This window comes from Propithecus coquereli, unplaced genomic scaffold (genome assembly GCF_000956105.1).
Source record: "Propithecus coquereli isolate 6110/MARCELLA unplaced genomic scaffold, Pcoq_1.0 Scaffold122, whole genome shotgun sequence".
NCBI classification, from domain to species: Eukaryota; Metazoa; Chordata; class Mammalia; order Primates; family Indriidae; genus Propithecus; species Propithecus coquereli.
The window spans coordinates 4318143-4338830 of record NW_012136303.1 but is presented as its reverse complement, the minus strand read 5'-3'; the positions used below and the strand labels follow the sequence as shown (position 1 = coordinate 4338830).

General features: G+C 39.3%; 1 protein-coding gene across 1 annotated transcript in view; it reads left to right on the top strand.

Annotated features, from left to right (window-relative positions):
• TPX2 (TPX2, microtubule-associated) overlaps positions 1–20062 on the top strand; it is a 55960-nt gene extending 35898 nt beyond the window's left edge. Inside the window, 6 exon segments of the mRNA XM_012637737.1 lie at positions 6182–6277; positions 13759–13932; positions 14319–14465; positions 16322–16433; positions 17122–17309; positions 19570–20062. Of these exon segments, the coding sequence (XP_012493191.1) occupies positions 6182–6277; positions 13759–13932; positions 14319–14465; positions 16322–16433; positions 17122–17309; positions 19570–19680 (828 nt within the window). The 3' untranslated portion in view covers positions 19681–20062.
• Positions 20063–20688: the final 626 nt, after the last annotated feature.

Genomic DNA, 20688 nt, shown 5'->3' with positions numbered 1-20688 from the left:
CAAAAAAAAAAAAAAAAAAGTATTTCCTAGAGATAGGGTCCTACTAATGTTGCCTAGGCTGGTCTCAAACTCCTGGTCTCAAGCAGTCCTCTTACCTTGGCCTCCCAAAGTGCTGGGATTACAGGCATGAGCCACTGTGCCTGGCCAACTGTATCTATTTTTAAAATCAACTCACTTTGTAACTTAATTTAAAAGGGAACTTTTAAATAAATACATAAATGGAAAACTAGTACTTTTTGCCATGGCTAATGCAACAATAGTAGCTAATACTTATATAAAGCTTATTATATGCCAGGTTTTTATTCTAGCTCATTACTTTTGTATAATAGTATACTTAATTTTCATAACAACCCTATAAGGTAAGCGCTGTAGGTACTTTCGTCAATCCATTTTACAGTTAGGAAACATAGAGCTTAAATGGCTCAGGCTCAGAGGAATAGCCCCATGTCCATCTGAACCACCACCCACCCTCAGCCCCTCGCCTCAGCTCCATCATCCCTCTGCTACCTACTTCCCCTTAGACCCAGGGATGTGCAAACCTGTCCCCATGATACTCTATGATCACAAACTAGCCAGTGGCAGAGCTGGGATACAAATCATAGGTAATATGGTCCCAGGGTCCATGTTGTTGTGTGAAAATAGAAGATTCTTGGGAAATAAGTGATTAATAAAGTCTACCTCCCTCATAAGATCTTCCATACCAGTCATACGTGAACTCTATTTTTGGAAACATAAATTAGGAAACTGGTTTGTGAGCTTATTGCATGTACTCTGGAAATGCTAGGGTGACATCGTACATGGGAAGGGTGACTAGATTCCATTTAGAGTTAGTTAAGTGTGGTCTTAAAGTAGCACTGTACCAGGTTATGCCTGTTGAGAATTCTGGATAAACAGATCTGCAAAGCACTAGGTAAGGTGTGACTGAATCGTTGTGATATGCTGAAGTGGGGGAAGTGTTTGCCAGATCCAGCTGGTTCTCAGAATCCTCTGGGGCTCTTATTACATAAACAGGTTCCTGGGCCCCAGGCCTAGAGTTTTGATTTGTTGGGTGCAGCGTAGGGGGAACCCGGGTGAAGAACTTAGTATAGTGCCTGACCCAGTAAGCAGTGGTGTTGTTAATAGTAATAATTGTCATTTTTATTGAGTGCTTACGTTGTCCTGAGTGCTTTACATAGATTATCTTATTTATTTCTCATGACAACTCAAAGAGGCAGATTCTATTCTTATCCCTATTCTTTAGACAGGGAAACAAACACTAAGAGATGTCTAGTACACAGAACCAGGGTTTGAGCCCATCGTCTCCTTAAAACTGTATTATTCTGGCCGGGCGCGGTGGCTCACGCCTGTAATCCTAGCACTCTGGGAGGCCGAGGCGGGCGGATTGTTCGAGCTCAGGAGTTCGAAACCAGCCTGAGCAAGAGCTCTACTAAAAATAGAGAGAAATTAATCAGACAACTAAAAATATATAGAAAAAATTAGCCGGGCATGGTGGCGCATGCCTGTAGTCCCAGCTACTCGGGAGGCTGAGGCAGAAGGATTGCTTGAGCCCAGGAGTTTGAGGTTGCTGTGAGCTAGGATGACGCCACGGCACTCTAGCCCGGGCAACACAGTGAGACTCTGTCTCAAAAAAAAAAAAGTATATATTATTCTACCCCACAATGCTTCCTGTTAACATTGTTTATTATGGCAAATGAGGTTTTTTAGTTTGACACTGTTTGCAACTCTCCCTACTAAAGTTTCTAGTGATTTCACTTCAACTCTTGATTTCTAGAGAAGCAAAGCATAGAAGGAGATGTTAGATGTAGTCTCTTCTACCCTCTTCATTTTTCAGAAAGAGAGGCTTTGATAGGGGAATGTGGCTTGCCTATAGAAACATTTTTAAAAGTTGATGGCAGAACGAGGTGTAGGTCTTTGAACTTCTAGTATTGGACTCTTAGAGCAGAACTGAAGAAGCCACCTCACAGAGCCTGCTGCAGCTTGTCTGTCTGACACTGTTGTTCCCCATCTGTGTCTCCCCAGTGCTGAAACTCTGTTACTGTGTATCCTTATGGTGTTTCTTGTGCCCTCCCATATGTGGTTGATAGGTGGCAAGGAGACAACGGGGCTGATGAGAGACGGGCTTGGGCAGCAGTGGCCATAAGGCAGAGGTGGAGTGATGAAAGCCTTGAGCATGAGGTTTAAAATGTGAACTTGCTGCCGACATCTAATGGAGAGCTTGGGTACCACGAAAGTGGAGGTGGTGTCAGTGAGTAATTTTAGCAGAGATATTTTAGGGATGGCTTGGGGAGACCAGCAAGGTTTGTTTTTGTTATTATTGCTGCCGCTGTTGTTGTTTTGGGGTTTTTTGCATACTTCCTGAGATAACATTGCTCCACAGTAATTTCCTAACTGCTCTGGTACAGGGCTGAGAGCTTATTCCAGGGCACTTGGGGGCATATCCTGCCTTAGGGAGAAATGTTCAACTCCCCATCCCTGTCCCCCATTCCTGGCTGCTTTTCCTAAATGGGTCATCTGTCCACCCACATTGCCCAGTTCTAACCACATACCACCTCCTTAGAGATAACTTTCCCCACACTTCCCATTGAGGGCACTTCCCCCAATAGCATTTAGCTCCACATCCTGCTGGGTTTCTTTGGAGCACCTGTGAAAACTGGGAAGTATTTGATTTGTTACTTATTCATTATCTCTTTCCTCCATTAGAATCTGAGCTCCCTGAGAGCAGGGATTGTGTATTTCTGTATTATGTGTCTCCAGCACCTAGCATAGTGACTGCCACAGCACAGCCACTCCAATACTGTATAACCGAGTGAGTGACAGTACAAGCTGAAATGCATCAGCCTGTGTTTCTAGCCTATGTTAGACAGTGGGAATTCAAAGATGGAATAAGACATGACCCTTGTTCTCAAAGCTTTCACAGTCTGGTAGAGCAGATAGATGTGTAAATAAAGAAGTACAGTGATGTTAGTCAACACATGTTCATTGAACAGTTATTATCAGATCATCTTGTAGGTGCTGTGGAGAAGGCAAAGGAATGCAAATGGCAATATCCCAGCCCTTCAAAGAGCTTACAATTTTAAAAACTTAAAATAGCAAAACAGGAGGTCTTTTCTGTTTCTGGAATCCCACTTTCCTTTTCATTATTTCTAATTGAGCCCCCAGTTAGCTCTGATTGCAGTAGAGATGAGGTGTGGGTGGATAGTTGCTGCAAAAATGATTTGCATAAATCATCTTTTCCTCCCCCCAACTAATTATGAGGATTGATCCCACTCATAAATCTCTCCTTCATTATTAGAGGTTAACATTGCTCCTCTTTTAAAATGCAAATTTCTCTGCTGGGTGGATACAGAGAGAGGGGAAAATAGGAAAAGTAGGATTATTTTAGAACTAAATGAGTCCGCAGATATTTATTTTAATTACTTTGTTTTATGAAAAAAACCCTGAGGCCTAGAAGACGATCTGATGTGCCCAAGGTTATACAGATTAGAAGCAGAGTGGGGCTAGAACAGACCCCTGGCTCCTTGTTCACTGTTTTTCCCACTTCTACTTGCCTCTGGTGCATTCAGGCAAGATGCTGATGTCCACTTGTTCAAGATATTGTAGAATAGATTTTTTTGTTGTTGCACTTTTACAGGGGATATCATTCGAAAACTGTTTCTTAGACATTTGTCACTCTGATTACAAGATCAGCTGTATTGGATTTCACTATGCTAGTAGTTAGTGGTTCTAGCATTCTTTAGAAAACATACAAGAAATCTCATAGCAGACTGAGCATTCCCTTCACAGTGGTCACCTTGAGAGGCTATAAATCCTTTCCAATGATTGTGACATCGCACAAAGCATTTTGGAAAAGCCACTTGTCTTGGATCCTGAGTCACAGTCTTTTGGATCTCTTCAATGATGGCAAATCTTCATATGTATTTTAAACATTAATTTGCTTTTAGAAGCTAATCCAATGTTATTTGGAACTAAAACATCTGAGTAGTCCAAGATTATAGAGGTGAAAACAGTTTCATTAAATTAAAAGTAAAGAGTGAGCAACTGTCTTGCATGGTCCAAAAAGTGGCTTTGAAAGCCACTCCAAGAAAGACATTCCAAACATGTTTGGAGCAGTTGCAGCATTGTTGGGATTAAGGAGAAGTCTCCTAAGGTATTCTCTTAGAGTCCAAGGTATAAATTCTGTTACTCATGTGTTCATTCATTCTTACTCCATTCATTCAACAAACATTTACTGAATGCCTTTTACTTGCCAAGGTCTATGTTAGGCACTAGGGATTGATAGCATAAAATAGTCCTTACCCTCAAATATTCATAGGCTAATAGGGGGAGATGAATATCTAAATAAATAAGTGCAGTGAAGTTTTGTATGGACTGTGATAGAACTATCTATAGGGGAGAAAAGGGTCAGTTCTATAGGGCCTGGGAGTGGAGGGATCTATTGAAAGGCTTTATAAAAGAGGAGATGCTTCAGTGGAGGCTTGAAAAGATGAGTTGAGTGCTTTTAAGTAGCTGGGGAATTTCAGACAGAGCACAAGCAAAGGCATTGAGATAAGAACCAGGGGTACATTTGGGGAGTGGCCAGTAGTTCACTGTAGTTGGAAGATGATGTGTAAGGAGGGATGAGAGATAAGGCTAGAGAGTCTGGCAGGGTACCAGAATTTTTTTTTTTTTTTTTGAGACAGAGTCTCACTCTTTTGCCCAGGCTAGAGTGAGTGCCGTGGCATCAGCCTAGCTCACAGCAACCTCAAACTCCTGGGCTCAAGCGATCCTCCTGTCTCAGCCTCCCGAGTAGCTGGGACTACAGGCATGCGCCACCATGCCCAGCTAATTTTTTCTATATATTTTTAGTTGTCCGATTAATTTCTTTCTATTTTTAGTAGAGACGGGGTCTCGCTCTTGCGCAGGCTGGTTTCGAACTCCTGAGCTCAAACAGTCCGCCCGCCTCGGCCTCCCAGAGAGCTAGGATTACAGGCGTGAGTTACCGCGCCCGGCCCATTTATTTTATTTTTGATGGCTGTATAATATTCTATTGTGTGGCTGTACCACTATGTGCCAAAGGATTTAATAGATCTTTTCTTGATAAATAACTGAGTTACTTATAATTTTTTACTCTTTTGAAAAATGTGGTATTGGACGTGTAACTCAAAACTAAACTAAAAGAGATCAAATACTAGAAGTTTTATAATGGGTGAAAGAGTATGACCATTTAGAAATTTAATAGACAATTCTCAAAAGGTTAAGCCAGTTTATATCCTTACTTTTACCCAACTGTATGTGAGTACTCACTTTTCTTCATACATGCCAATACTGGTATTAATTGGTCTTTTAAATATTACTCAGTCTTGTAGGTAAAAAAGATCTTGTCTTAATTTATGTTTTTAAAAATTACTAATGAGATTGAGCCTCTGCTATATCTTTGTGAACTGGTTGTTCTTGTTCTTTGGCCATTTACTTGGCAAACATAAATTAAACTAGCCCTTCGCCCAGTACATTTCCCCATTTGCCCTTTGAAGGTACCGTTTGTAAACATAAGTTCTCATTGTAGAGCTATATATGGAATAGGTTTAAGAGAATGGACAGAATGTGTTCTGACCATAGGCACATTTAGAAGTCTTTTTAAAATATTTTGTTTTCAAGGGATTGGGGATAGGAAGAGAAACCAAGGTGGGAAGATTGCTTGAGGCTAGGAGTTCAAGATCACCCTGGGCAACATGGCAAGACCCCATTTCTACAAAAACTAAAAAATTAGCTGGGCATGGTGGCATGTGCCTATAGTCCCAGCTACACAGAAGGCTAAGGCAGGAGGATCACTTGAGTCCAGGAGTTTAAGGTTGCAGTGAGCTATGATTGTCCCCCTATACTCTAGCCTGGGCAACAGAACAAAATCCTGTCTTAAAAAAAGAGGAAGAGAATAAAATATTTTTGATGAATCATATTTTTACTGGGTATACACCTGTACCTATGTCCTTGTTATTTGCTGCTCTTCTGTCATGATGTTATAATAATCCACTTTTGGAGTACTACCACATACCAGATATGACTTTGTTTTGGGTGAACAACATAATAAAATAGTGGACTTTTTTGATTCCCGATACATGAACTTTTCTTTAGGAAAGGAATTTAATCTTCTCAGCCTAGTAGAAGTTCTTCTGGGATGTATAATTGATTTGCTTACTCCTTCCAGGGTGTTCCTGAAAAGAAGGTCCTTCCAATCACTGTCCCCAAATCACCAGCCTTCGCATTGAAGAATAGAATCCGAATACCCACAAAAGGAGATGAGGTGATTCCCTGGGGGTGGGGGGTTTCTTTTTCCTTCTGCATATCCAGTCTAAGCCTTACTATTTCTTAAACTTAATGGAGTTTAAAGGTAACCAGTCTTGTCTGGAGTTGTCTTTAAGCATGAGTAAGAACATTTGATCATCTTTATTTTGCTCCTCCAAGAACAAAGTAGTTGGTAAGGGTATGAGTCTTCTGGCTCTCAGTGAGAACTAGTTACAATTTATGGAAACAGTGAGGAAAAGTTAGGCATTGGAGGATTGTCTGTTTCTGTAGCATTGAAAATTACCTTTGTAACATGGATCAAAAGTTGCCAACCTGGGACCAGGCACAGTGGCTCACACCTATAATCCTAGCACACTGGGAGGCCAAGGCAGAAGGATTGCTTGAGGCCAAGAGTTCAAGACCATACTGACCAAGAGCGAGACCCTGTCTTTACAAAAAAATAGAAAAAATTAGCTGGGAGTGGTGGTATACCTCTGTAGTCCCAACTACTTGGGAGGCTGAGGCAGGAGAATCACTTGAGCCCAGGAGTTTGAAGTAGTGAGCTATGATGATGCCATTGCACTCTGGCCTGTGGTGACAGAGTGAGACTCTGTTTCAAAAAAAAAAAAAAAAAATTGCCAAGCTCTGCACTTTATTTTGCCTTAGTTATTGTCACTATTCAGTGAGGGACTTTTAAAATTCATACGAAGTAGTTACATCCACCTTGTCCTATCTCCATTAACCCAGGAATTGCTAAGGTGGACTGTGTGGTGATGGTTCATGGAATTGTAATACATAAACTGGCATTGATCATGCTAGTTTCTTGTTACATCTCCCATTTTATCTATAAATATCCAGAGTTAGGGTAATTTTATAGCAGATCTCAGGCATACGCCTTTTTATAGGTTCATTTGAAACTAAAATACACAGTAATCTTGTGTTACCAGCTTGAACCCAAACAACTTACTTGGTCCTATTCTGGGTTTGGCAACCATTAAGTCCCAGTCACATGTTGTAGTGGACTCTGGAGGCAGCATGAAAGAAGAGGCTAAGGTATATGCTTGGTTGGGACCTATCTTCTGATCTTCATTTTATTCATACTACAGGGTGTTCCAAAAGTTGACATACACAGGGAAAATGGTAAATTGTAGCTAAATGTACTTTTATTTGCAAAATGTTCATTACAAAATTTTACAAAATTTTTCCAAAGTACAGGACACCCTATACTTGATCTCATTTAGTTTTTACAATATTCCTGTGAAAAACTTCAGATCTTTTATTTTTAATTTTTAAATTTTTTTTTTGAGATAGAGTCTCACTTTGTTGCCTGGGCTAGAATGCCATGGTGTCAGCCTAGCTCACAGCAACCTCAAACTCCTGGGCTCAAGTGATCCTCCTGCCTCAGCCTCCCGAGTAGCTGGGACTACAAGCACATGCCAGCATGCCCGGCTAATTTTTTCTATTTTTAGTAGAGACGGGGTCTTGCTGTTGCTCAAGCTGATCTCGAACTCCCGACCTCAAGTGATCTTCCTGCCGCAGCCTCCCAGAGTGCTAGAATTACAGGCGTGAGCCACCACACCTAGCCTAGATCTTTTAAAAATAATTGTGTTAGTCCATTACCAAATGCCTTCACATGGATCTCACCCCTGTGAGGTGGTAGATCACTTAGGTATCATCCCTCTTTGATAGAAAAGGAAGCTAAGACACCTAGGAGGTTGAGTGAGTTGCCTTAATTAATGACTTGCTGCATATATCTTCTGATTTGACATTCTAAGGAGGTGGGAGAAAATGAGAAGTCTTTCTTTTTTTTTTCCAGAATATTATGGGGGTACAAACGTTTGGGTTACATAAATTGCTTTTGTACAGTTTGAGTCAAAGTTATTGTACCCATTAAGTGTGAATTTACCCATCCCCTTCTCCCCTCTCCCACCTGCTTTATTTCCAATGAGGAGTATTTCCATATGTGCACATAAGTGTTGATCGATTAGTTTCAATTTAATGGTGAGTACATGTGTTTGTTTTTCCATTCTTGTGATACTTCACTTAGAAAAATGGTCTCCAGTTCCACCAAGGTTAATACAAAAAGTATTAGTTCACCATTTTTTTTCTATGGCTGAGTAGTACTCCATGGTATACATACACATTTTATTAATCTACACATGTATTGATGGGCACTTGGGTTGTTTCCACATCTTTGCAATTGTGAATGTGCTGCTATAAACCATTCAGGTGCAGACGTCTTTTTTACGAAATGTCTTTTTTTCCTTTGGGTAAATACCCAGCAGTGGGATTGCTGGATCAAATGGTAGGTCCACTTTTAGTTCCTTGAGGTATCTCCATACTACTTTCCACAGAGGTTGTACTGGTTGGCAGTCCCACTAACAATGTCTGAGTATTCCTATCTTTCTGCATCCGTACCAGCATTTGTTGTTTTGGGACTTTCTGATAAAAGCCATTCTCACTGGAGTTAGGTGATATCTCATTATGGTTTTGATTTGCATCTCCCTGAGGATTAGAGATGTTGAACATTTTTTCATATGTTTGTTGGCCATTAGTCTATCTGCTTTTGAAAAGTTTCTTTTCATGGATTTTGCCCACTTTTTAATGGGGTTGTTTGACTTTTTTCTTGCTGAATTACTTGAGTTCTTTGTAGATTCTAGTTATCAGCCCTTTATTGGATGTATAGCATGCAAATATTTTCTCCCATTCTGTAGGTTGTCTGTTTGCTCTATTGATTGTTTCCTTGGCTGTGCAAAAGCTTTTTAATTTGATCAGGTCCCATTTATTTATTTTTGTTTTTGCTATGATTGCTTTGGGAGTCTTCTTCATAAATTCTTTGCCAGGCCAATGTCTATAAGAGTTTTTCCGACATTTTCTTCTAGAATTCTTACAGTTTCATACCTTAGGTTTAAGTCTGTTATCCATCGTAAATTAATTTTTGTGAGTGGTGAGAGGTGCAGATCCTGTTTCAGTCTTCTACATGTAGCTATCCAATTTTCCCAGCACCATTTATTGAGTAGGGATTCTTTTCCCCAGTGTATGTTTTTTTCTACTTTGCCAAAGATCAAATGGCAATATGAGGATGATTTTGCATCTGGGTTCTCTGTTCTGATCCATTGGTCTATATATGTCTCTGTTCTTGTGCCAGTACCATACTCTTTGGTTACTATAGTCTTGTAGTATAGCTTGAAGTCTGATAAATTGATGCCTCCTAATTTTTTCTGTTTGCTTAAGGTTGTTTTGGCTATAACAGGGTCTTTTCTGGTTCCATATGAAGCGTAGCATTATTTTTTCTAGATCGTGAGAAATGACATTGGTATTTTAATGGGAATTGCATTGAATGTTTAAATCACTTTGGGTAGTATAGACATTTAACAGTGTTGATTCTGCTGATCCACGAGCATGATATGTTTTTCCATTTGTTTACATCCTTTGCAATTTCCTTCCTCAGTGTTTCATGGTTCTCCCTTAGAGGTCTTTCACCTCTTTGGTTAAATATATCCCTAGGTATTTTATTTTCTTTGTTGCTGTTATGAAAGTATTGAGTCTTTGATTTGATTGTCAGCTTAACTGTTGCTGGTGTACAGGAATGCTACTGATTTGTGTACATTGATTTTGTAACCTGAGACTTTGCTGAATTTATTTATAAATTCCAGGAGTCTTGTGGCAGAATCTTTGGCTTTTCTAGATACAAGATCATATCATCAGCATAGAGTGATAGTTTTACCTCTTCTTTCCCCGTTTGGATACCCTTGATTTCCTTTTCTTGCCTGATTGCTCTGGCTAGGACTCCCAGCACTATATTGAACAGAAGTGGTGACATTGGGCAACCTTGTCTGGTTCCAGTTCTGAATGCTCTCAATTTTTCCCCATTCAGTATGATGTTGGCTGTGGGTTTTTCATACATGACTTCTATAATTTTTTTTTTTATTTCAGCATATTACAGGGGCACAGATGTTTAGGTTACGTATGTTGCCCTTGCCCCCCTCCCCCCCAAGTCCGAGTTTCAAGCGTGTCCATCTCTCGGATGGTGAGCATTGCACTCTTTGTGTATGCATATACCCGTCCCCTCCTCCCCCTCCCCCCGTGACTTTTATAATTTTGAGGTATGTTCCATGTATGCCTATTTTGTTAAGAATTCTTATCATAAAGGGGTGCTGAATTTTGTCAAATGCTTTTTCTGCCTCTATCAAGAGGATCATATGGTCTTTGTTTTTGCTTCTTTTTATGTGGTGAATCACATTTGCATCTCTGGGAGGAAGCCCACCTGGTCTTGGTGGATTATTTTTTTGATGTGCAGCTGAATTTCGTGTGCTAGGATTTTGCTGAAAAATTTTGCATCTGTATTCATAAGGGATATTTGTCTGTAGTTTTCGTTTTTTGTTGTGTCCTTTCCTGGCTTTGGTATCAAGGTGATATTGGCTTTGTAGAACAAGTTGGGGAGGATTCCTTCCTTCTCAATGTTATGAAATAATTTTTGCAGTATGGGTACTAGTTCTTCTTTGTAGGCCTGGTAAAATACAGCTGTGAAACCATCAGTCCAGGACTTTTTTTGTTGGGAGATTTTTTTATTGCTGCTTCAATTTCATTACTTGATATTGGTCTGTTCAGGAGTTCTGTTTCTTCCTGATTATTCCTAGGGAGGTCGTGTGTTTCTAAGAATTTGTTCATTTCCTCAATGTTTTCCAGTTTATGTGCATAGAGATTTTTATAGTATTCAGAGATGATATTGTATATTTCTGTGGAATGAGTTGTAATATCTCCTTTTTCATTTCTGATTGAGCTTATTAGGGTCCTTTCTTTTCTGTTTCTGGTTAATTTAGCAAAGAACCAACTCTTTGTTTTATTAATCTGCTGTATAATTCTTTTGGAATCAATTTCATTTTGCTCTACTCTGACCTTAGTTATTTCTTTTCTTCTGCTAGGTTTGGGATTGGTTCTTCCTTTTCCAATTCCTTGAGACGATTCATTAGATTGTTGATTTGTGATCTTTCTGTCTTTTGGACATAGGCATTTAAGGCTATGAATTTTCCTCTTGGGACTGCTTTTGCAAAATCCCACAGATTTTGGTAACTTGTGTCCCCTTCACCATTTAATTCGAAGAATCTTTTGATTTCCATCTTAATTTCCTCTTTGACTTAATAATTGTTCAGCAGTAGATTGATTATTTAATTTCCATGACTTTGTGTAGAGTTGAGTGTTTCTGTTGGAATTGATTTCTAGTTTTATTCCACTGTGGTTTGAGAAGATATAGGGTATAATTTCTGTTTTTCTAAATTTGTTGAGACATGTCTTGTGGCCTAGGATGTGATCAATCTTAGGGAATGTTCCATGAGCTGATGAGAAGAAGGTATATTGAGTAGTTTTGGGGTAGAATGTTCTGTAAATGTCTGTTAGGCCCATTTGTTCTAGAGTCTTGTGTAAGTCCATTCTTTCTTTCTTTATTTTCTGCTTGGAGGATCTGTCCCATTCTGTCTGTGCGGTGTTTAGGTCTCCAGCTGTTACAATACTGTTGTTTATCATTTTGTTTACATCAAGTTGGATTTGCTTTACTAATCTGGGTGCATCTCTGTTAGGTGCATAGATACTTCAGATTGTTATGTCTTGGTGAATTGTTCCCTTCACCATTATATAATGACTGTCTTTTGTCTTTCTTTACTTTTGTTGATTTGAAGTCTATGTTATCTGATATGAGAATGGCTACACCAGCTTCCTTTTGATTTCCATTTGCATGGAATATTGTTTTCTATCCCTTCACCTTGACTCGGAATGAATCCTTCTTGGTTAGATGTGTTTCTTAGAGACAGCAGATACTTGCCATGTTTTTTTATCAATTTAGTCAGTTTGTGTCTCTTCAGTGGGGAGTTCAAACCATCCACATTTATTGGAAGAATTGATAAGTGGGGTGGATTTCTGTTCATCCTGTTGTGTAGAACTTTATTGCTTTGTTTTAACTCTCAAGCCATTGTGGTAACTGAGCTCTGAACTTTAGCATTTGGATGGTTTTACACTGGTGGGTGCCTGTTGTGCTGATCAGTGTATAATGCAGATCTGAGTACTTCTTGCAGAGCAGGTCTGATCTTGACAAATTCCCTTGGCATTCACTTGTCTGAGAAAGTCTATATTTCTCCCTCATATAAGAAACTTAGTTTTGCAGAATACAAAATTATAGGCTGACCATTATTATGTTTGAGAAGACTGAGAATGGGTCCCTTCTGGCTTGTGAGGTCTCAGTTGAGAAGTCTGCAGTTAGTCTGATGGGTTTTCCTTTGTAAGTTACCTGATGCTTTTGCCTTACAGTTCATAGGAGTTCCTCTTTTATATTAACTTTGGCCAGTCTGATGACTATATATTGTGATTGCCTTTTGGCGATGAATCTCCCAGGAGTCTGTTGCACTTGTAGTACTTGGATGTCCTGATTTCTAGCAAGACCTGGGAGATTTTCCTCAAGTATTCCCTCAAATAGGTTTTTCAGCCATTGTGCATTTTCTTCTTCACCCTCAGGGATGCCTATGATTCTTATGTTATGCCTCTTTACATAATCCCATATTACTTGTAGGCTTTTTTCGTTCCTCTTATTTCTGTGTTTTCTCTTTTTTTAAATATATATTTTGTTTATTTTTGAGACAGAGTCACGCCCTGTTGCCTGGGCTAGAGTGCAGTGACATCATCATAGCTCGCTGCAACCTCAAAGTCCTGGGCTCAAGCGATCCTCCTGCCTCAGCCTCCTGAGTAGCTGGGACTACAGGCACGTGCCACCATGCCGGCTTTTTTTTTTCTATTTTTCATAGAGATGGGATCTCACTCTTGCTCAGGCTAGCCTCAAACTCTTGAGCTCAAGCTATCCTCCTGCCTCAGCCTCCCAGAGGCTGAGGATTACAAGTGTGAGCTACTGCACCCGGCCCGTTCTTTCTCTTTGACTGACTTGTTTAATTCAAAGGTGTTGTCTTCTAGCTCTGCAATTCTTTTTTTCTGCCTGATCTAGCTTATTCTTAAGGCTTTCCAGTGTGTTTTGTATTTCCTTGAAGGAATTTTTCATTTCCAGAAGCTCTGCTTGATTTATTTTTAATAATTCGATTTATTTTACTTTTTTTATTAAAAAAAATAAAAATATAAAAAAATAAATCAAAAAATAATAGAAAAGCCTACAGCACCCAGTATTCCCAGGTGGAATAATTCAATTTCTTTAGTGAATTTTCCATTCATTTCCCTGTTTTTGTGGTTCTTTGTGTTGGGTTTCTATTTTCTCTTGTATTTCATTGAGCTTCCTTACAATCCATATTTGAAATTCTTTATCAGTTGTTTCAGTATTCTTGTTTTGATTGGTTTCCATTGGTACAGAGTTATTGTTTTCTTTTGGGAGTGTCCTTTCATTCTGCTTTTTCATGTATCTGGAGATCTTTTGCTGATTTCTTTTTATCTGGAGCAGTTTTTGCTTCTTACTTTTGGATTTTCTTTGGATTGAGAAGTCTTATTTCTAAACTGTAATTTTTTACTTAGGAAGAGGATGAACCGGTAGTGATAAGAGCTCAACCTGTACCACATTATGGGGTGCCTTTTAAGCCCCAAAACATAGAGGCAAGAACTGTGATGTGCCCTTTCTCCTTTGATTCTCGAGACAAAGAACGTCAGTTACAGAAGGAGAAGAAAATAAAAGAACTGCAGAAAGGGGAGGTAGGTGTTTCCATCTCTACATGTCGCATAATACTATTCTTTGATCCCTCAAAGATGATCTTTTCTGTAGCACTTTTAACTGTAAAATCACTAACTTCCTTTGATCCCTCTAAGAACCCTATAAAATATAAATGGGGCAAGCAATTTAATACTTCTGGCCCAAGGAGGTTAAGTGACTTCCCTCTGATTATACTGGAGTTACTGGCAATGAAGGGAGGAAAACCTAGATTTCCTTTTGAGCCCATTGGTCTTTTCTGCTAGACCATGCTGCTTTGAATACTGGTTGGGCTTCCCTATTTTTCAAATCCATCTAGGTATTCTGGATCATCTGTTGTTTTCTGGTGAGAGATGTCTTTATCTTAAATCTCATATTTTTTTTCCATTAGGTGCCCAAGTTCAAGGCACTTCCCTTGCCTTATTTTGATACCGTTAACCTGCCAGAGAAGAAGGTAAAGAATGTGACCCAGAGTGAGCCTTTCTGCTTGGAGACTGACAAAAGAGGTGCTGTGAAGGCACAGATTTGGAAGCACCAGGTAGGGGTTGAGGAGAGCAGCCAAAATGTTAATTGCTTGGTTGGTTAGTTAGACAGGCACACCCACTACACTGAAATCATCTGGGATAACATACTGGAATATTTCAGGGGCTTTCACTATCAATCAGGAGTTAGTACATTATTTCTGTAAAGGGCCAGTAGTAAATATTTTAGGTTTTATCGGTTACATATGGTCTCTGTCACATATGTCTCTGTCTCTGTGTGTGTGTGTGTGTGTGTGTGTGTGTTTGTTTAACCCTTTGAAAATGTAAAAACCATTCTTTATTCAAGGGCTGTGCAAAATCAGGTTGCAAGCTTGATTTGGCCTTTAGGCCAAAGTTTGCTCACCCCTGCTCTTAGTGATCACCTGGGGAATGTGAGAACCGATGGCTTTTATTGAGTCAGGGGTCTCACGTATTCCATGTATTAGACTCATTCATTTAGTGTTTACTCCTTTCTGTTAGTGCTTTGCTAAGAAACCAGTATGGGAGAATAGATTTCAATGCGATATGCTATTTTTTCAGTATGGTGTGCTAATTGCTCTTTATAGATGACAGGTGATTAAAAACAAGTAATTGATTATTGTCTGGTTTAATTGGGATCTGATTCTGCCCAGCTGGAAAAAAAATTGCCTTGAATTTTTAAGGTTTTTGGGATTTTTGTGTTATTACTTCTCCTGGACTTTTGTCCAAAAGGAGCTCTGGGCTAATCTTTCTTTGTAGGAATCACCCCTCTTGAAGCCCAAGAGATGCGACTGCTTGCATGACTGAATGTAGGTCCCCTGTTGGTGGTGTTCTCTGGGAAACCTCAGGACTGTTGCTTTGGAAGCAGTAGTGAATCTCCCCTACTCAATGACCAACACACAGAATGTCTGTGTGGGGCATTTTCCATAATAAAAAATTTTTTTAAGTTTTTCACATAACATACAGAAGTAGAACAAATAATATAATGAACTTCCATGAACCCATTATCTAGTTCTGTAATGATCAAAACATGGAAACTCTTCTTTCATCCATACATCTACCTAGTTACCCCTGTACTAGATACTTCTACCTACACAAGATTGATTACTTTGAAGTAAATCAGGCAGCATCTCTTTTCATCTAAAAATACTTCAGTGTGTATATTTAAAATATAACAACTTAAAACAAAACCACAATAATATTACCATGCTTAAAAAGACTAACAATAGCCCTTTAATAGTGGCAAATAGTCAGCATTCAAATATCCCCAGATTTTTCATAATTTTTTTAAAGAGTTAAATTATTCATATCAATATCCAAATAAGGTCTGCATTGTGCATTTATTTGATAAATCTTTAAATCTCCTTTGATCTATAGGGTCCTCTCTTTGCATTTTATTTATTGAATAAAGTGGATTGTTTGTCCTGTAGATTTTCTACAATCTAAATTTTGCTGATTATATTCCCATGGTGTTATTTAACATGTTCTTCTATCGCCTTTATTTCCTATAAATGAGTAGTTAGATCTAAAGGCTTGATTAACTTCTGGTTAGATATTTTTGGGGGTGGCAAGGAAAATACTTTAGGTAAAATTGTATAGTTCCTAATGAGTTACATCCGGAGGCATATAATGTCTAGTTGTTTATTTTTGTGATATTAAGATAAGCCTTGAAAGTATCTTAAAGATACTTTCTAGTTCTCAGTGGGTTCAGATATCGTCAGACTGATCTATTCATTACAAAGTTTGCGTGAGGGGTTTTAACTAGGGTTTATATTAAATCATTTGCTATCTTTATTGATGAAGCCATTCAGAATCATTAGAACTTAAATTACTGAGGTGGTAGTTATGTGGAAAGTTGTGTGATAATTTATCTGACAGACTTTCTGTCTTACAGCTAGAGGAAGAACTGAAACAGCAGAAAGAAGCAGCTTGCTTCAAGGCTCGTCCAAACACCGTCATCGCCCAGGAGCCCTTTGTTCCCAAGAAAGAGAAAAAATCAGTTACAGGTATATTATATGTACTCTTAGGGGACTGGGGCAGAATTGTCAGATTTCCCAGGGGTGTGCTGGGATTCAGTGTGTCGGTACAATGCTGTGTCAACCAGAAGCATTTGACTTTAGAGGCTGGTAGCTTTTCTTTCCCTAGACCCAGTCTTTTGAATTTGTTGAACTTACCAGTTGTACTGAGTTGCAGAATTTGTTAAGGCCAGATTCATTTAACATGAACCTTGGCAGAAGCAGCTGGTATTTCAACAACAGTTATAGGCTTTCCCCACCTAAAGAGTAGCAAGTAAATGAGGAAAGGGAGAGCCAGGATGTCTTTCTGAAGTTTGCTGTGAAGCAAGCCTTAGATACAAAACATATGATTCCTTAAGCAGTGGGCAATGTGTTAAAAAATTGGGATTCTTCTCCTGTATCTCTCTCAAAATGATTCTAGTTTTGAGCAAGCTACTTCACTTCTGTTGGTCTTGGTTTTTTTCCCAATAACTCTAGATGTTTTCTAGGGGCCCTTCCAACTCTTAAAATTCTGGGACTTTTTGTATGTGTTTTATTCCACCTTTCTCCCATTGGGGCATCCTTAGAGCTCAACCTTTTTGTTGCCGTGCATGTCTGTGCCACTTGCTCAATTCATGGGGGCTAGCTTTTTATACAAGTCTTGGTCATGTACCAACATTCTCTCTGTTTCTGTACTCAGAGGGCCTTTCTGGTTCTCTAGTTCAGGAACCTTTTCAGCTGGCTACTGAGAAAAGAGCTAAGGAGCGGCAGGAGCTGGAGAAAAGAATGGCTGAGGTTGAAGCCCAGAAAGCCCAGCAGTTGGAGGAGGCCAGGCAGCAGGAGGAAGAGCAGAAGAAGGAGGAGCTAGCCAGGCTACGGAAAGAACTGGTAATTGGGCAACTTGAACATATGACTAACCCAAAGTTGTCTTTGTTTTGTTTTATCTGTACCTTGCCTTGTTACAGACAGGATCTAAGGTGGTAGGCTATATCAAAGAAAGACAAGGGAGAAATCACACAAACTAGAGTGGTAATAAAGTTAAGATGTGAATAAGGCTAAAGATGTGTAAATTATGATCTAAGTATGAGCCATAATTTTGGCCCATTTTAGGAACCAACCTGTTGGTTACAAAACTCACAATGTTTGTGAGACATAAACAAGTCAATTGTTCAAAAAATATGTTTATTCTTTATTGAATGTAGACCAGGGGTCTTCATAAGGAGACCGTGGTATAACCGTGCACAGCGATGCATTTCCTAGGACTCTTTTTTATTTGTTTATTTTATTTAACTTATTTTTATGATTTCCTTCTGGGCTTTACAATTAGACAAGAATACATAGGAAAGGACATGGGAATTACATGGCAACTATATTTTTGTTTTCCTCTTGATGCTTGGCCCAGACTCTGGAATTAAAATGCATATCAGTCCAGGTGATCATCCATGCTACCACTAGTATAATGCTTTAGATATTAGTTATTCAAAAAGAAACCTTAATTCACATTAAGACCACTTTGTTGGGAGGGCAGCAGGTTGTGTTACCTGCATTAATGAAGAAGAAGACAGTTTTATTTTATTTATTTATTTATTTTTTTGAGACAGAGTCTCACTCTTTTGCCCGGGCTAGAGTGCCATGGCGTCCTAGCTCACAGCAACCTCAAACTCCTGGGCTCGAGCGATCCTCCTGCCTCAGCCTCCCGAGTAGCTGGGACTACAAGCATGTGCCACCATGCCCGGCTAATTTTTTCTATATATTTTTAGTTGTCCGATTAATTTCTTTCTATTTTTAGTAGAGACGGGGTCTCGCTCTTGCTCAGGCTGGTTTTGAACTCCTGAGCTCAAACGATCCGCCCGCCTCGGCCTCCCAGAGAGCGAGGATTACAGGTGTGAGCCACCGCGCCTGGCCCCAAGAAGACAGTTTTAGATGGAACTTCATATGATTAATAAAAGGATGAATAAAGAAGTATAAAGGGGGAGATGGGGAGATGTTGGTCAAAGGATACATAATTACAGTTAGAGAGGAGGAATAAGTTTCAAGAGATCTATCATACAGCAAGGTGACTATAGTCGATGAGGATATATTCTTGAAAAATATAAAGAGTGGATGTTATGTGCTCTTACCACAAAAATGATAACTATGTGAGGTAATGCCTTTGTTAATTAACTAGATTTAACCATTCCACAATGTATATGTACTTCAAAACATCAGGTGGAAGACAATAAAAACATACAATGTTACCTGTCAATTAAAAACAAAAGAATATGTACGTTGTTGAGGTTTTGTCTAAAAGTGCTAGGCTAGCTGTTGAAACAGCTGTGGGCTTAGGTGGCCATGCCCACAGGAAGGCTCTACAAACTGTTCAAGAGACTAACCTCTTGGCAAAATCCAAACTACTACTTGCTGATTGAATGAGAAAACAGCACAATCCCCACTCCAGATAACACTCATAAAACAGCCTTTTTTGTGGCCTCAACTTTGACTTTTTTTCAACACTTGGTACCTGCCTCTCGTGTTTGTCCCCATTATAGAACTGTTTCTTACAGCAATTCTCAATGTAGGCCAACAGGAACATTCTAAAGCACAATTCAGTCAATGCTGGCTAGCTCTCTACTAATCTGGCTTGATTTGGGATTGATTTCAGACCACCCAAAACGATAGATGAGACCAGGACTTCTCCAGCAACCCTTCCTGGTTGGGTCCCTCCCACCTCTTTTTTTTTTTTGTTCATACTTTTGGTGAATATTAAGAGTCAGTTATTATTGCAACATCAAATGGCAAGAAAAGTTAAAAAATTAAGTAAAATAAAGAGTAAGTTTAAGATTATACTCTAGCAAATTCTTAACTGTTTTCCACTTACAATTAAGTACAGCTGTATTATATCCTAGTAAATCACACTGGAAATAGGTATGACATTTTTTAGTGAAAGCTGAGGGACCCAATAAAGACCCGAATGGAAACTTATTTGGGGTCTAAAGTCATGCGCTTTTCCACTATACTGTGTTGCTTCCCTTCACCTCCCCCCCACCTTTAAAGTAGTGACTAAGATCTATAAAACTATACAAACATCCTCTCAAAAAGAAAAAATAAACCATGAGCATAGTTCTCTAACGTCCTTCTCAGTGGTAACTTTATTTTCCTTACCCTACAGGTGCATAAGGCAAATCCAATACGAAAGTACCAGGGTGTGGAGGTAAAGTCAAGTGACCAGCCTCTGACTGTGCCTGTATCTCCCAAGTTCTCCACTCGATTCCACTGCTAAACTCAGTTGTGAGCTGCAGACAGCACCTGGCAACAGGACTTGCTTTTACATCAAACCAGGAGCCGTCTTTGTCACCGGGCATGGAGAGAACCCATTTCTCCCGACTTTCACCTACCCGTGCCCAAGAGAGCATACTTGAGAACCATGGACTCCAATGTTATTGCGAATTATTTTCTTACATCATTGAGGCTAATCATGAGACTCATGTATGTCTCGATTAGACTCCACGTAGTTATTTCCTTTTAGGCTATCAGTTGGCATTTAATATGGGTCTTAACTCTGACTAGAATTTAAAGTCTCAATATCAACACAGTGTAATCTCTCCTCTTGCCCCCCTCCCTTTTGTAAAATTTTAATTAGAAAATAAAGATTGTTAAATCCTGAGATAGGGATTAAGTCATGGTTTAAATGAAGAACAATCAATACATCAGATTCTTTCTTCTTCTCTGTGAACAGTGAATTTATAGTTAAGGAGCCCTTGGCTAGGAGGGTAGAAAACCTCTTTGACTACACCAGTGAGGAGGGGGAAGACTGTATGGACTCATGGGGACCCTCATAGCAGCCATTTGCCAAGCTTTGGGCGGAGCTGCTGTTAAGGCATATTCTTCCCTTTTTGGTACTGATGATAACAGGGAACGATGCAGGTACATTTTAAGACCTGGCCTAGAATAAATATGTTTTGTCTTCCCCTCCCTGATTTTATTATTTGATATATGTAAATTTGTCAAGCCCTTTTGGAGCTCACATCTTGTGGGAGAAATGGGTAGTTTAAAAGGTAAGTCCAGGAACTTTGAAAAGCATAGGCTCTTTCCTTAAAGAAAAGTGCTTTGTGACTTTTGTCTCTCTTGTGTCAAAATATCCTTCTATATTTTAACTCCTTAATAACCACCTAATCATATATGTTATGCCTTTGCACAGACCGTGTCTTCCCTAAATGAGCTTTTTCTCATCTGGTAAATTATTCTTTGCAAGACTCAATTCAAGAAAAATCTGTTTTAGAAATCTTTC